This window comes from Seriola aureovittata, chromosome 3 (genome assembly GCF_021018895.1).
Source record: "Seriola aureovittata isolate HTS-2021-v1 ecotype China chromosome 3, ASM2101889v1, whole genome shotgun sequence".
NCBI lineage: Eukaryota > Metazoa > Chordata > Actinopteri > Carangiformes > Carangidae > Seriola > Seriola aureovittata.
The window spans coordinates 13831249-13843685 of record NC_079366.1 but is presented as its reverse complement, the minus strand read 5'-3'; the positions used below and the strand labels follow the sequence as shown (position 1 = coordinate 13843685).

The window sequence follows — 12437 nt, the reverse complement described above, 5'->3', positions numbered from 1 at the left end:
TCCCTCTACACTTTCCTCCCGTTTTGTCTTCTCTTTGCTCTTCCTCATTTCTGTTTTGTTTCCCTCATTTGTAAAAGAGCCAACTGTCTACACTCATTAAAAGGGAGGAAGCTTCATCGCAAGTAGCATGCAACAGTGGGCTATCAAATATGTATATCCTCGTATTCTTTGATCATGATCATTGTTTAATGTTTCAGTCAAGCTGTTTTGTTGGCTTTCACACGAAGGCGCAGAGGATCTCTTTATTTTATCCTCTTTCTTTCTTGACAGAAAGGTCCCCCTGGTACTCTTGGTCTGTTTGCTGTTGACGGTTGATCTCCTTCTCTTTATTTTCTGCCTGCTTTTATTTCAGTTTTTCCTCAGCTCTCACTGTATGTTTCTCTCCGTCTCATTTTTTTTCTTGCCCTGTTTAGATCTCATTGTGAAATCCTCTCCCTTCAGTCTTTCATCCATTTCCCTGTGTTAGTCTCTCCTTCTGTGACTCGTTCCCTTTCTCCCCCTTCCGTGTGTTCATCTCCAGGGATGAGTTCACATTGTAGCAGACATTAGAGGTGAGATTAGAAGGTCGCGTCTTATGGAGGCCACAGCCACTTGCACAGTCACAGTCAAGCCCCCCAAAGAGTGCTTTACAGTAACAGGGGTTACCCATCTTAGCAAACAAAGGTTATGTCCTTCAGGCCAAATACATTGCAACTAGGTACCATGGCAGTAGTAATCCTCTACAGCTGGGAACTTTTGTGAGATGCTCATATAATAATTTTAATGTTTTAATATAGTTTTATTGCCTAATATAATGCTGGCTCTCATTATAAGACAATATATGGCAATAACTTTCACTAACCTGTACGCTATGTTTGCCTCACTTGCACAGGATGGAGGAGTGCAATTATAATTAGTTCTGTCATATGCTTTAATTGAGATAACTGTGTTGTATTGTGCTTTAATGCCAAGCATGTGTTTAAAGGCTTATTTACACAGAGGAGATTTTTGTTGTAGCTGTGAGCAGGTGACAGGAGAGTAATTTGTGGATTAATAATCACACTGACAATAATGAAAATTATTCATTCAAAATGTCTGTGGTACAGAATGCAAGAATAGTCCTGACAAAACTATGAAATGATCCCACATTAGAAAAGTTGATAGGCGCAATTATATCCTCATATGTTTGGGTCATTTGCAGAAAATACAGTTTTCAGCCAAGTGTGAAGCAACAAAATGAGGGTCAGCAACTCCAAGTCTGAGGCCATGGTACTCTGCCAGAAAACAGTGGATTGCCCCCTTCGGGCTGAGAGCAAGTGAAGTGAAGGGGTTCAAGTACCGAGGGGTTTTGTTGTCGATGCTGCTGGTATTGCAGCAGCACTAAAGTACACGCTGTTGAAGAGGGAGCTGAGCCTGATGGTTAAGCTCTCCATTTACCAGTCTATCAGTATCCCATTGTTTTCAGCTTGGACAGGTGTGTCTTAACGTTAATTTGTGCCATCACTTACTGTTGTGAGGAACCAAGCTACCTTTTACCATTTTTTTAAAGGTCCAAGTCTTGTGGGATCAGAAATAAGCACAAATTCAACGTTGTAGATGACCCTTATGAGTTTGATGAGTCAGAATGTGCTTTAGGATTGCACTCCTGTAGAATATACAGATATTCCTGTGTACTGTGTCCTTGCTACTACTTGAAGAGCACATTAATTGTGCAGTATTACTGCAGTTTCTGCCGGGTGTTTCAAGGGCAGCAGGGGAGTGTAAATAAACTTATGCCCCCAAAAACAAACCCTTTGTACTACCATTTCAGAGGGTGTACGAATCATTGAGAAAGCGCCTAAATACTTATACTGCAATCCAAAAATCGGAACAAGCTCACAGGGGTGTGTGGAGGCTGCAGTTGTAACAAAAGTGCTACTTCTTATTAATCTCATTTACAGATATTCCTTTGTACTTTGTCCTGTCTAGTACTTGAAAAGCACATTAATTATGCAGTATAACTGCAAGTTTTGGCCGGTTGTTGTGACTTTCAGGGCAGCAGGGGAGTTTGAACGAACTCACATCCCCAAAAACAAACCTTTTGTGCTGCTAGTTCAGAGGGCGCACTCAGCTGGGTGCAATCAATCCTGTCACAGATTTGTTCAGTTAAGCTCATGTTATATCAATAGAGACTGTCGCTCAACTCCTAATTTCCAAAAATGGACATTTACTCAACTGTTGCGTCCAAACAAATACTTCTCCTTTAACTACCATGCTGTCATGGTGACTTCTCTGGTAAAAGTCTCTGTGGCTGTCATTTACCGTTCACAGGGACAAATGGGTGATTTTGTGGTTGAGCCAGACACACATTTGTCTACCATTCCCAAACATGGCTAATATTCCTCTGCGATATGAACATCCACTTAGACAATCCCAGCTCTGCATACTTCATGTCCCTGATATACTAATTTGACCTAAAATGCAGTTCTCTGACTCACAAAGCCAAAAAAGAACTTGATTTCATTCTCACCTGAAATGTTGCCACAGACTGCCTAAAGGCAAGGCCCCAAAAAGTATAATATAGCAGTAGTCCTCCAACATGTTAAGAGCAGCCGCTCCACTGAAACAGCTCTGTTGTCTGTAACAGAACCCCTAAGGGCAGCTAGAGCCGCAGCTCAGTCCTCAGTTCATTTCTTGCTGGACCTATTAGCAAACTTTGACACTTTGACATCCTGTTATCTGTACTCTGCGATATGGGCATCTCGGGCAAAGCAGTTTCTTGGTTTGAATCCTATCTCACTTGGCGCTCCTTCAGTGGCTCTTGGCAAAGACAACCAGGACCAAGGATCGGTGTTGCGGAATCCTCTTTGCAATTTACACCACCTCCTTGGGTCCAATTATCAGCTTGCATGACTTCCACTACCACTGCTACGCAGATGACACACAACTATACCTGTCGTTCCCTTCAGATGACCCCACGGTTTCTGCACAGATCTCGGCTTGTCTTTCTGACATGTCAACATGGATGAAGGAACGCCACCTTCAACTAAACCTCTCTCAGACTGAACTCTTGTCATCCCAGTCAGTCAGTCTCTCAATCACAATATCAATATTAAAATTTCCTTCTGTGTAGTGAACATATTAAAGAGGATGCCGACACACTTACATGCTTACATGTGACACTTATAAAGCCTTTAATGGAGCGCAGAGACTGCCTGTGACTTTTGATGGCTTTCTTGTTTTTTGTAAAGCAACAAACACACTTTCCTCGCATATTCCCCCAGTTCAGTGATATTTTTTCAGCTCTTTTTCACGCAGCTGCTGTTGGTGGTTAGTTAGTTAAGCAGCATTGCATTCCATCCTGTGTACACACACACACACACACACTCATACACAATCAATAATTCTGATTATCATCTGCAATGATGTGTTATTATGCAGCATTTAAGCCTCTGGCTTTAATGAGGGTTAATACCATCTGCTGATTAGACAATATGGAGAGACAGGAAGCCACACACACACACACACACACACACACGCACGTGCACACACACACACATTTGTACACTGAAATCAAGTCAATTAAATGGACATAATGGGCACAGCAGTATGACTATGTATGGGTATGCAGGCTTGCCTTTGCATGATGTGCAGCCATGCAGTCTGTTGCTTTGGAAATATGCAAAACTGAGCACACAAACAAATGCAAACTAAAACACATACACACAACAAATGCACACACACACATACACATTTCCCACAGATCTTATTATGTGAATTGGAAGTCTCTCACCCTACAAAGGAAGTGGTATTAGCAGCACAAGTCTTTTTCTATTTCACGCTCCAACCAAGTGTCTACCAATTTGCATTTTCCACTAACACTTCTACATCTGTTGAGATGTAAAAAGGGAGGGAGGGGAAGCAGGGAAAAAAATGGCTGGGGAGAGGAGAAAAGAGTGAGAAAAAAATGAAGAAACAACAATGAGATTAGTAAAAGAGGGGAATAAGTGAAGAGAGACTGGCCCATTACTGAAGTGAGGGAGGAAGAATGTGAAGTAGAGAAGGGACTGAAGCAGGAGCTGATACTTTTGGGAGAGGAGGAATTGGTAATGAGAGATTCTTTTTTTTTTTAACTGCTGGTAGTTTTGCGTATCATGGGTGTGCAGGTGTGATACATGCTTTACTCCAATGCAGAGGTGTTTGCTCTTTGCCCTTGGCACTTAGCTTTGAATTGAGTTTACATTGAATGACAGAAGTGTGAGGGTAACTGTCACTGTCAAATGCCTTTATCTCTTCTTCATTCTGCGTTTGTATCTGTGTGCAGGTTTCAACCAGCCGGCCTGGTGGAGAGGATCCAAGCTATTGCCCAAAACGTCTCCAACATGGCCATCAGGGTGGAGCAAATACTGCAAAACAGCATGGTGCAAGGAAGAGGTGCAGTATCTTTATCATCACTGCAATATGCCTTCATCCTCTTATTTACAATACAATATGTATATGTGAGACATATATAGTAAGTATAAAGACTGACAAAAGAAGTTACTGATATCATGAGTATTTCACTCTTGACCAATCTAATCATACAGCAATTCATCTGACATACTTTATTAAGTCTGTATCGACACTTATCTTGGGCTTCATTGCACTGTAGATCAGCCCAAATTACAAACAGCTCTATAAATAAATAAGCAGCACAATTAAATCAGAAGAACAATAAACAAGCATACAGGCCACAAACACATCCACACAACCATCTGACCCGAGCCACTCATCTCTTATGACTTACGATAAGAAATTAATTGATTAACTTTATTATCCCAAAGAGGAATTGGCTTGCACTGTGGGCACAAAATTGACCATAAATACTAAGAACATACACTGTAATAACAATCAAAGCCACACATAGACACTTAGTACCGGTCACAGCATATATGGAATGACACAGGCAGAATACAGCATTGCAAACATTACACCAATAAACAATACACAGTACTTACACAGCACCAACCTGCAGTGCTAAAAGAAGCACATAAATCTGGTATAAGAAACTTATGTCAGCATAAGCGCAAAAGATGCAATACAAAAAAAGATGATACACAATGCTTACTACAACTTCAGTAATAAATACAATTAGGACAATGGTTACCTTTTGCTGTTAAGTTGCCTAACTACCAACAGTATTAATCAGTGTTTGTAGCAGTTTATCTCACACTCAGGAGCCCTGAACCACCAGACAGTAAAAGCTGGAATTCATGGAGTTAAGGATCGGACAATATTTTCTCACTCTGTCTGGTTACACTGTACATCAGTTCACCTGTCTGTGTACTTTGTGAGCAATGTATTACTGATGCAGATGTAGTCGGTTCTAACCATTCTCCAGTTAGACTGGGTATAGGGAGAAGGGAAAAATCCCTTCAAATGAAAAAAAAGTAACTCAGTTTATATGTTGCTCTTTAGTAATGTTCAACTTGAGGCACAGCTGGACTCCTACACAGCTGTCAGCTTGCATTGGAGAAAAGCTTCAATTGCTGCTGTTATTTACAAGAGAATGGAAGAGAATACAAAACAGATTTGCAGACGTACACATGCACAGCAAGAGAGAGACACACTTGTGTAAATGAGGACGTCTAGCTGATTTTCCCCGTGACACAAATCATTTCCGACACATACACAACCAAAATACACAGGTGGCTGTTTTACTTACACATCCTTTCACACAAAAACATTGAACCATAAAAACAATATCGGAACAATGCTTGATTGTGCCAGTAAATATAAGTAAAAATGAGCTGTCAAAAACATGCGTGCAAAATAGTAAAATACTGCTCTGTAAAAAAAACAGAGTACTTAGGAGTGTGTTTGCTGCAGTTTTCCAAGCGCTGACGTAAGTCAAAACCAGGAAGAATTTACAGTGGATTGATTTTATTTTTATTTTAGTTCTAGGAAAGAGATGTAATAGAGAGATATATATGAGTAATCTAGTCATCGGTCGAGCACACTTGTGCATGCGAGACATTGTGGTCATGTTTCCAACTAACCGGGCTGTTTTCTGTTGTCTTGCTCTTGCACTTTTCTAATCAAAACCTAACTAATTTAAAGCTTGTGGGAGTTGTGTTCTCTCTCTCACACACACACACACACACACACACACACACACACACACACACACACACACACACACACAGCATTATAATCATTCTTTCCTCCTTATTCTCCTCTCACTTTTTCTCTTGAGGGTAATTGCCCAAGTCTTTACATGAGAATAAATGAGCATTACATCTCCTTTTGTTTTTCCCCACTGCATCTGCAGGGAGGACAGCACTCGCCAAAATGAAAACACTGCTGCTTTCTCTAATCACAGATGAATTGAAACACTGCCGGCAGACTTTATTATCATACGGCTCAGTGGCGGTTTATTTATCTCATGGTCAGGCATGTGCGAGAGGGAGCGACAGGAGACAGAGGATGTGATTAGAATTTCCTCCCCCTCAAGCACCAATGAGGCTTTTATGTTTTGTCTTGCAGGAACAGGAGTCAAGTTTTTATCTAGTTAGTTGACCACATTTCCAATTGTTGCGGCAGTGGTTGCTATTGTAATCATATTTGTAGGCTGTGTGTGTGTGTGTGTGTGTTGTGTGTGTGTGTGTGTGCGTGCGTGCGTGCGTGCGCGTGCGTGCATGCGTGTGTGTGTTTTTTTCAGTCGATGGAAAGAGGCCCCCGGGGAAGACTTATGTGGAGAAATGTCTCTTTTTCATTAGGCAAATGGATACAGACTGAATCTGGAGAGAAGGCAAATTTGTTGGTCCAGAGAGAGAAAGAGGGAGAGGAGGGAGGGGTTTGAAAGACAGAAAAACAATGAGAAAATGAAGCTGCATTGGTTGCTTCACGGACGATATCATTCCAGTTCTCTCTCTCACGCCCTCTGTCACTCTCTTCCCTTCTTTTCCTCACATCAGCAGCAGAGAGGCAGTTAACTAAGTCAGTGGAGCAATTAATGCAGTGAGTGCAGCCTAAGTGAGTAGACGTACTTGCTAGCATAACCCTAGGAAGCTTGGCAGTAGTGGGAGACAGGCTGTGCTGCTTTGTCAGGCCCAGTGAATAGTGTGCACTGCAGTAGAGCAGATATGGTGCGATGTTGCGAAGGGGGAAGCGCAGGGATTTATGGACACTGACGGCACATACGGCATACGCTGGAAATGATGATGTCGAGGGAGAAAGTGAATATTGCCATAAAATGTCCACAAGCGAGTAGAGAGAAGCTGTTAATGTGAGTGATACTGTAACCTGGCAGTGCTGAGGGATGAGTCTGGGGGTCAAACAAGTTGATGTCTGGGGTCATTTTATGAAAGTTAATTGATTAAAACCTGAATTTTAAAGAGGTTTTTCATGCACCATATGTTGCTAAATGAGCTGATAGATAATATTACACTGGGTGATTGCAGTAGGAATCGTTAACTTCACTGGAGAATGAATATTCACAGTAGAGCCAACTGATTTAAATGAGTTAAGCTGGTGAGCCTGTAGACTAATGAAGCAACAGTGATGGTGGGTAAATCAACTTATATTTCACTCACAATAAGCAAATATCGATTTATCAATTCCGAGTGGATCCTGGTGTATGGCAGGGCGTCTTCTGAAAGATGTCCGATCTACAAAAAATACATACATACATAATGGAATATAACTAAAGGTATAATTTTTACTCACTGTGTCTTTTCAGCAGTGAGAGACGGGACGTCAAGCCAGTGTGAAGTACCAAGAGACCCACGCTTTCCAGAGTGTCCTGGGAAAGTAGATGTGAGTGCTAATTTCATTTTGATTAAAACAAAGCCGGGGTACTCAGCCTTTCTTGCACTATGACGTTATACTGAAAGCTATATCTTTATCATTCCATTTATTTTGTGCCAAATCATACCATGTTCTCATGACCTGGTAGCAAATGTTCAGTGGCGTGGAACCAGTCCATGACCAACAGTTTGGGAACCTCGGTGATAGTGAATATATACCTTCCTAACCTGTTGTTTTTTGTTTTTGTGTGTGTGTGGCTGCGGGTTTTGTGCACAGTGGATGCGTGCGCGTTGGACGTCGGACCCGTGTTATGCTTTCTACGGTGTCGACGGTTCAGATTGCTCCTTCCTCATCTACCTGAGCGAGGTGGAGTGGTTCTGTCCACCACTGGCCTGGAGGAACCACAGCAGCCCCCCCACACAACACGCACAGCAGGCAAAGGCCCCCAAGAGACAGGTGAGGAAACTACACATAGATATATGTAGATATATTCAGAAACACACAATGTAAGTGAAGGCTGCCGGTTAGAGAGAGGAGATGTTTAGAAAACAGTCATCTGAGCAGCATGTATTGTTCAGAAAGTATGGAAAAAGTAAAGAACCTCTTCCTGTAATGCGAATGAGTACCAGCACAGATGCAGATTAGGTGCACGTGAGGCATTTAGGGGATATCTGTAAACCATAGCTACAGAAAATAAGATGGGTTACAGTCTCCCCCTCTAAACTGCATGATTCTCTGCATGCACATCAGTTACACGTCGTGCCACCCACCAGAAGTAAATTCTCAACCTGTGTGAAACACTGTAAAAAATTGGCATCGCTAACAATCGAGTCCCCGTATGGGACTGGATGGGACAGGAATCCTTCTTGCAGAATTGGGCGGGACAGGACTGTTATTTTTTTTATTCTGTTATGGTTTATCTTAGCATGTAGCGAGTTGAGTTTGGCACTAAAACTGGTTTTGATCACATCATTGCCAATCACTGACGAAATTCTCAGGAAATTCTGCAGCTCTGATGGCAGGATTCAGAGCCAGCGGTTAAACATACAGCACTGAAAACAAGAAAACTAGATTGTCTTATTATCCTCCTTTTTTTTTTTTCTTTTTTTTTTTTTAGAAACTTCACCTACAGTCCAGTGAGCTCAGTTCAGCGAAGGTGAACTGATTGGAAATACAGCAGTGGTACAAATTAATGGGGAGACAGAGCAACTGTTCCTTTTGAAATTCATAGAATACTGTGGTAGAGGTAGAAATTAAGGAAAAGCAGCTGATAATTATGAGCAACCTTTACTGCATTTCACCCTTTTTTTATTTAGCTTTCATACCTCCAAGACAGAATGAAACTACTGTCCCCACTGTATATTATTTGTGGAAGGCATATATGATGTGGATTTCTTCACATTGCATTTGAGGTGAAAGAAATTTACAGGTTTTTAATTGGAGACTAGAAACTAAATACACGGTGTGAGTACTGACCTTAAATCTTAATTGCTTGTTTCTATCATAAATGTTTGAGAAAAATTAAATCTGAATGTCAGAGAGAAAAAGAAAAGAAAAAAAATGCATATTTTATTAAACAAAAATACTGTGAAGAATATTTTTCTCACTCTATTATTAATCTCTAATTGTTGCCTTTGTATCTTCTACTTCAGACAACCAGTAATAACAACAAAGACAGAAAATTGAAAATGACGAGCAGTTAATAATGGTCTTCAAATTGTCAATCACATGTCCACAGTACCAATCAAAAGCGGGAGGATAGCAGTACTTTTGCTCTGAAGATGCTGTTCAGTAATAGGAGCGTGAGCAGTTTGCCCCCGTCACTACATAATAGTTAACCTTCATCTGACCCTGTTCCCTCTCTGCTAATTAAAACAGGCCTCATCCCCCTCATCATTATCTTCTTCCCTCTATTTTTCTCAACATTGACTTTGAGGTCATGGAGCAGAGCAAAACTTTAATTCCTTATACACAAATGAACACACACTCTCACAGTATGTGTTAATAGTCTATCTAAGTATCTGTTTACACATTTATCAGAGTAATTATTTTCCCAACGTGGATACATTGAGAGTTCGGGTTTTGACAGTCCTCCTTAGTTCTCCTTGCTTACCTTTTGAAAGAGACTCTAAAATTCATCATTCTTACTTTTAATAATACTGACTATGTTTGATCGCAAGACAATGAAGAGGCGTACATTTTAATATTAAACACTTTCAGCCTCACATTGGTGACACAATACAGCTGAAGGTGCCATCTTGGGCTGTGCAGTGATAATAAAGTTCTTTGGATTTGGATGTTCACCAAATGGAATAATAACTGCACACAGGCTTGGTCAGTTTTTTACAGTGTTTGTTTGGGAACGCAAGACAATCATGCGTGTTTAAAATAGTTATTAAAGTGAGTGCCTTTAATGCCGTATGCCTTTCATTTGTGGTAGCAGTGAAATTTTCAGGGGGAGAATGTCGTAAATGAAAAACGAAGAAGTACGAAGTAAATGAAGACTGATATTTCTATCTTTACCGTGTGACACAAATTACTGAACTGTGGATCACAGTCTCCCTGTTTCTTGCACGCAAATAGAGCTGAGTCAAGGTTGTTTTTTAGAGGAGAAAAGGCTTCACTGTTTATAGCACAGAAAATGCACAGGATGTTGTTGTAACATTTTTTCGTACTTTTGTTTGACTAAAGCTAGCAGCACAAAGTAGTAAAGTGAGCAAGGTTCTGCTGGGGCACAATTTTTCTTGAAGTAGTTCTTTAAAATATAAGTGTTGACAAGGCAAATATTGCATCATGTCGCAAAATTGTTTAATCTTCCACTAAGTGTTCTCTTGGATTTACAGAGAATACAGAATTACCATCACGTATAAGAAGAAGAGTTACGTGCACACGTTACATCAGCTGATGTCCTTAAATCTGCAGATGACATACTGCTCTTTCACATCTTTTCTTACTTGCTCTCAGTTGCTTTGCAGTGTAGTCTAGACTGCAAGCCATTAAAAAAACAAACAAGACAGAGTCTACAGCCTTGCTAGCAGCTCTGTGATGCTTTCTTGTCATTGCAGAGAAAACCAAAAGTTTAGATAAACTATGAAGTATTAATTGAAATGTTGACCTGATGATAGCGTGAAGATCAGCAAAGTTCACAAAGACCAAACATGTTAGCACCAAATTACATGGTAATCTTTTCCAGCAGTTGTCGAGACAATTCACTCTGAACCACGAATATCAGCCTCATGGTGGTGTTAGGGAAAAGGTCAGTGGATCACCAAAGTAAGTAAGATTCATCCCCTGGGAACAATGAATGTTTGTACAAAGTTTCTATCGACCCTACCTTCCCTGGAACCACGCTGCTGGCATGGGAGTAACACCTATAGCTAGAATACAAAACTTTCTGTCTAATTTCCCACTTTCTCACACTTACTCTTAACCTCTTTCTATCTCTCCTTTACATTTCTATCCATCAACAACACCCCTCCCCACCTCAGGCTGCTTTCCGCACAGACCTCTCTGTACTTCTGGACCAGGTTGGGACGGGAAAGGAGTCCCTCAGCTTCATGAAGCGCCGAATCCGCCGCCTTGCACAGCAGTGGGCAACGGCCGCCAACCGCCTGGATGCCAAGCTGCAGCAACGATGGAGGGACCAGAAGAAGGTAAGAGAAAGTGGGGATGGATGATCGAGGATGCAAAGCGGAACTTTTCCACATAAAAAACATTAACGCACGCAGTGCACCTTACATCATAAGACAATACAATCTTGAAAGTATAAGTATGCACTCAAAACAGATGCAAAGTGATCCATAAATGCCTTACAATAAGAAGGGTGATTCAAGGTTAGCTAAAAACATTTCATTTCAAACATAAGCATTATGGCAAATACTGTTTTCACTCAAGTAGTTAGACATAAAAAGCTTTTTAAGTTTCTTCTTGAAGGTTCTCCATTTGAGAATATATATGATAATAGCTGCTAGGAGAAAAATGATAGAGGAGGAAATGATAGGTTGTCATCCATCGCTGCCATCTGCATTACTCTTCTAGTGTGTCTTTATATATATCAATTCAAAAATAGTTTTCGATCATACTGTGAAATAGTTAACCCTCATTTCGGTTGGCATTGAAGCTGTGTGGTGTGTGCTTGGGTATTTCCTGCTTGTAGAAGAAAGAAAGAAAGAATAAATGAAAAGGGAGAGAGGGGGCGTGAGGAATGATGATGTATGATTGGTATTACGACAAGATGCCAACCATGTGCCAGTGCCAGAGGGAGAAGAGTAAGATGAGAAAGAAAGAGGGCGATGGATGATAGTGGGGAAGGATACTGTAGAATATGGATTAGGAAAGAATTGATGGAGGGAGAGAGGGGAGTCGTGAGGCACAGCTGAGATGAGCAAGCAACAAAGACTGGAGGGCTGAAATGCCTGTGGACATTGGCAACTTCATTAAAAATTGGTAAAAAAAAAAAAAAAAAAAAACTAAGGGTGTAATTTAAAGGCTTACTTTTCCAAATGTCAACGAAAGCACTATGTGATTAAAAACGTCAGGAGTCTTAGAAACTCTTTGCAGCATTTAACCTTAACACCACATTTAAGGTTCCCCAAGCCTCCCTACCTATTACATTTCTTTTTCTGCCCAGACAAGACTTATCATCTTTTACTAAAGAAAATAATGATAAATGAATGAGTTAATATGAGAGG

General features: G+C 40.8%; 1 protein-coding gene across 1 annotated transcript in view; it reads left to right on the top strand.

Annotated features, from left to right (window-relative positions):
* The window catches only part of LOC130166711 (alpha-1,6-mannosylglycoprotein 6-beta-N-acetylglucosaminyltransferase B-like), a 119369-nt gene that overhangs the window by 46364 nt on the left and 60568 nt on the right, over nucleotides 1-12437 (top strand). Inside the window, exons 4-7 of the mRNA XM_056372428.1 lie at nucleotides 4283-4392; nucleotides 7679-7755; nucleotides 8023-8202; nucleotides 11235-11399. Coding sequence (XP_056228403.1) covers nucleotides 4283-4392; nucleotides 7679-7755; nucleotides 8023-8202; nucleotides 11235-11399 — 532 coding nt within the window. The remainder of the gene's footprint in view (nucleotides 1-4282; nucleotides 4393-7678; nucleotides 7756-8022; nucleotides 8203-11234; nucleotides 11400-12437) is intronic.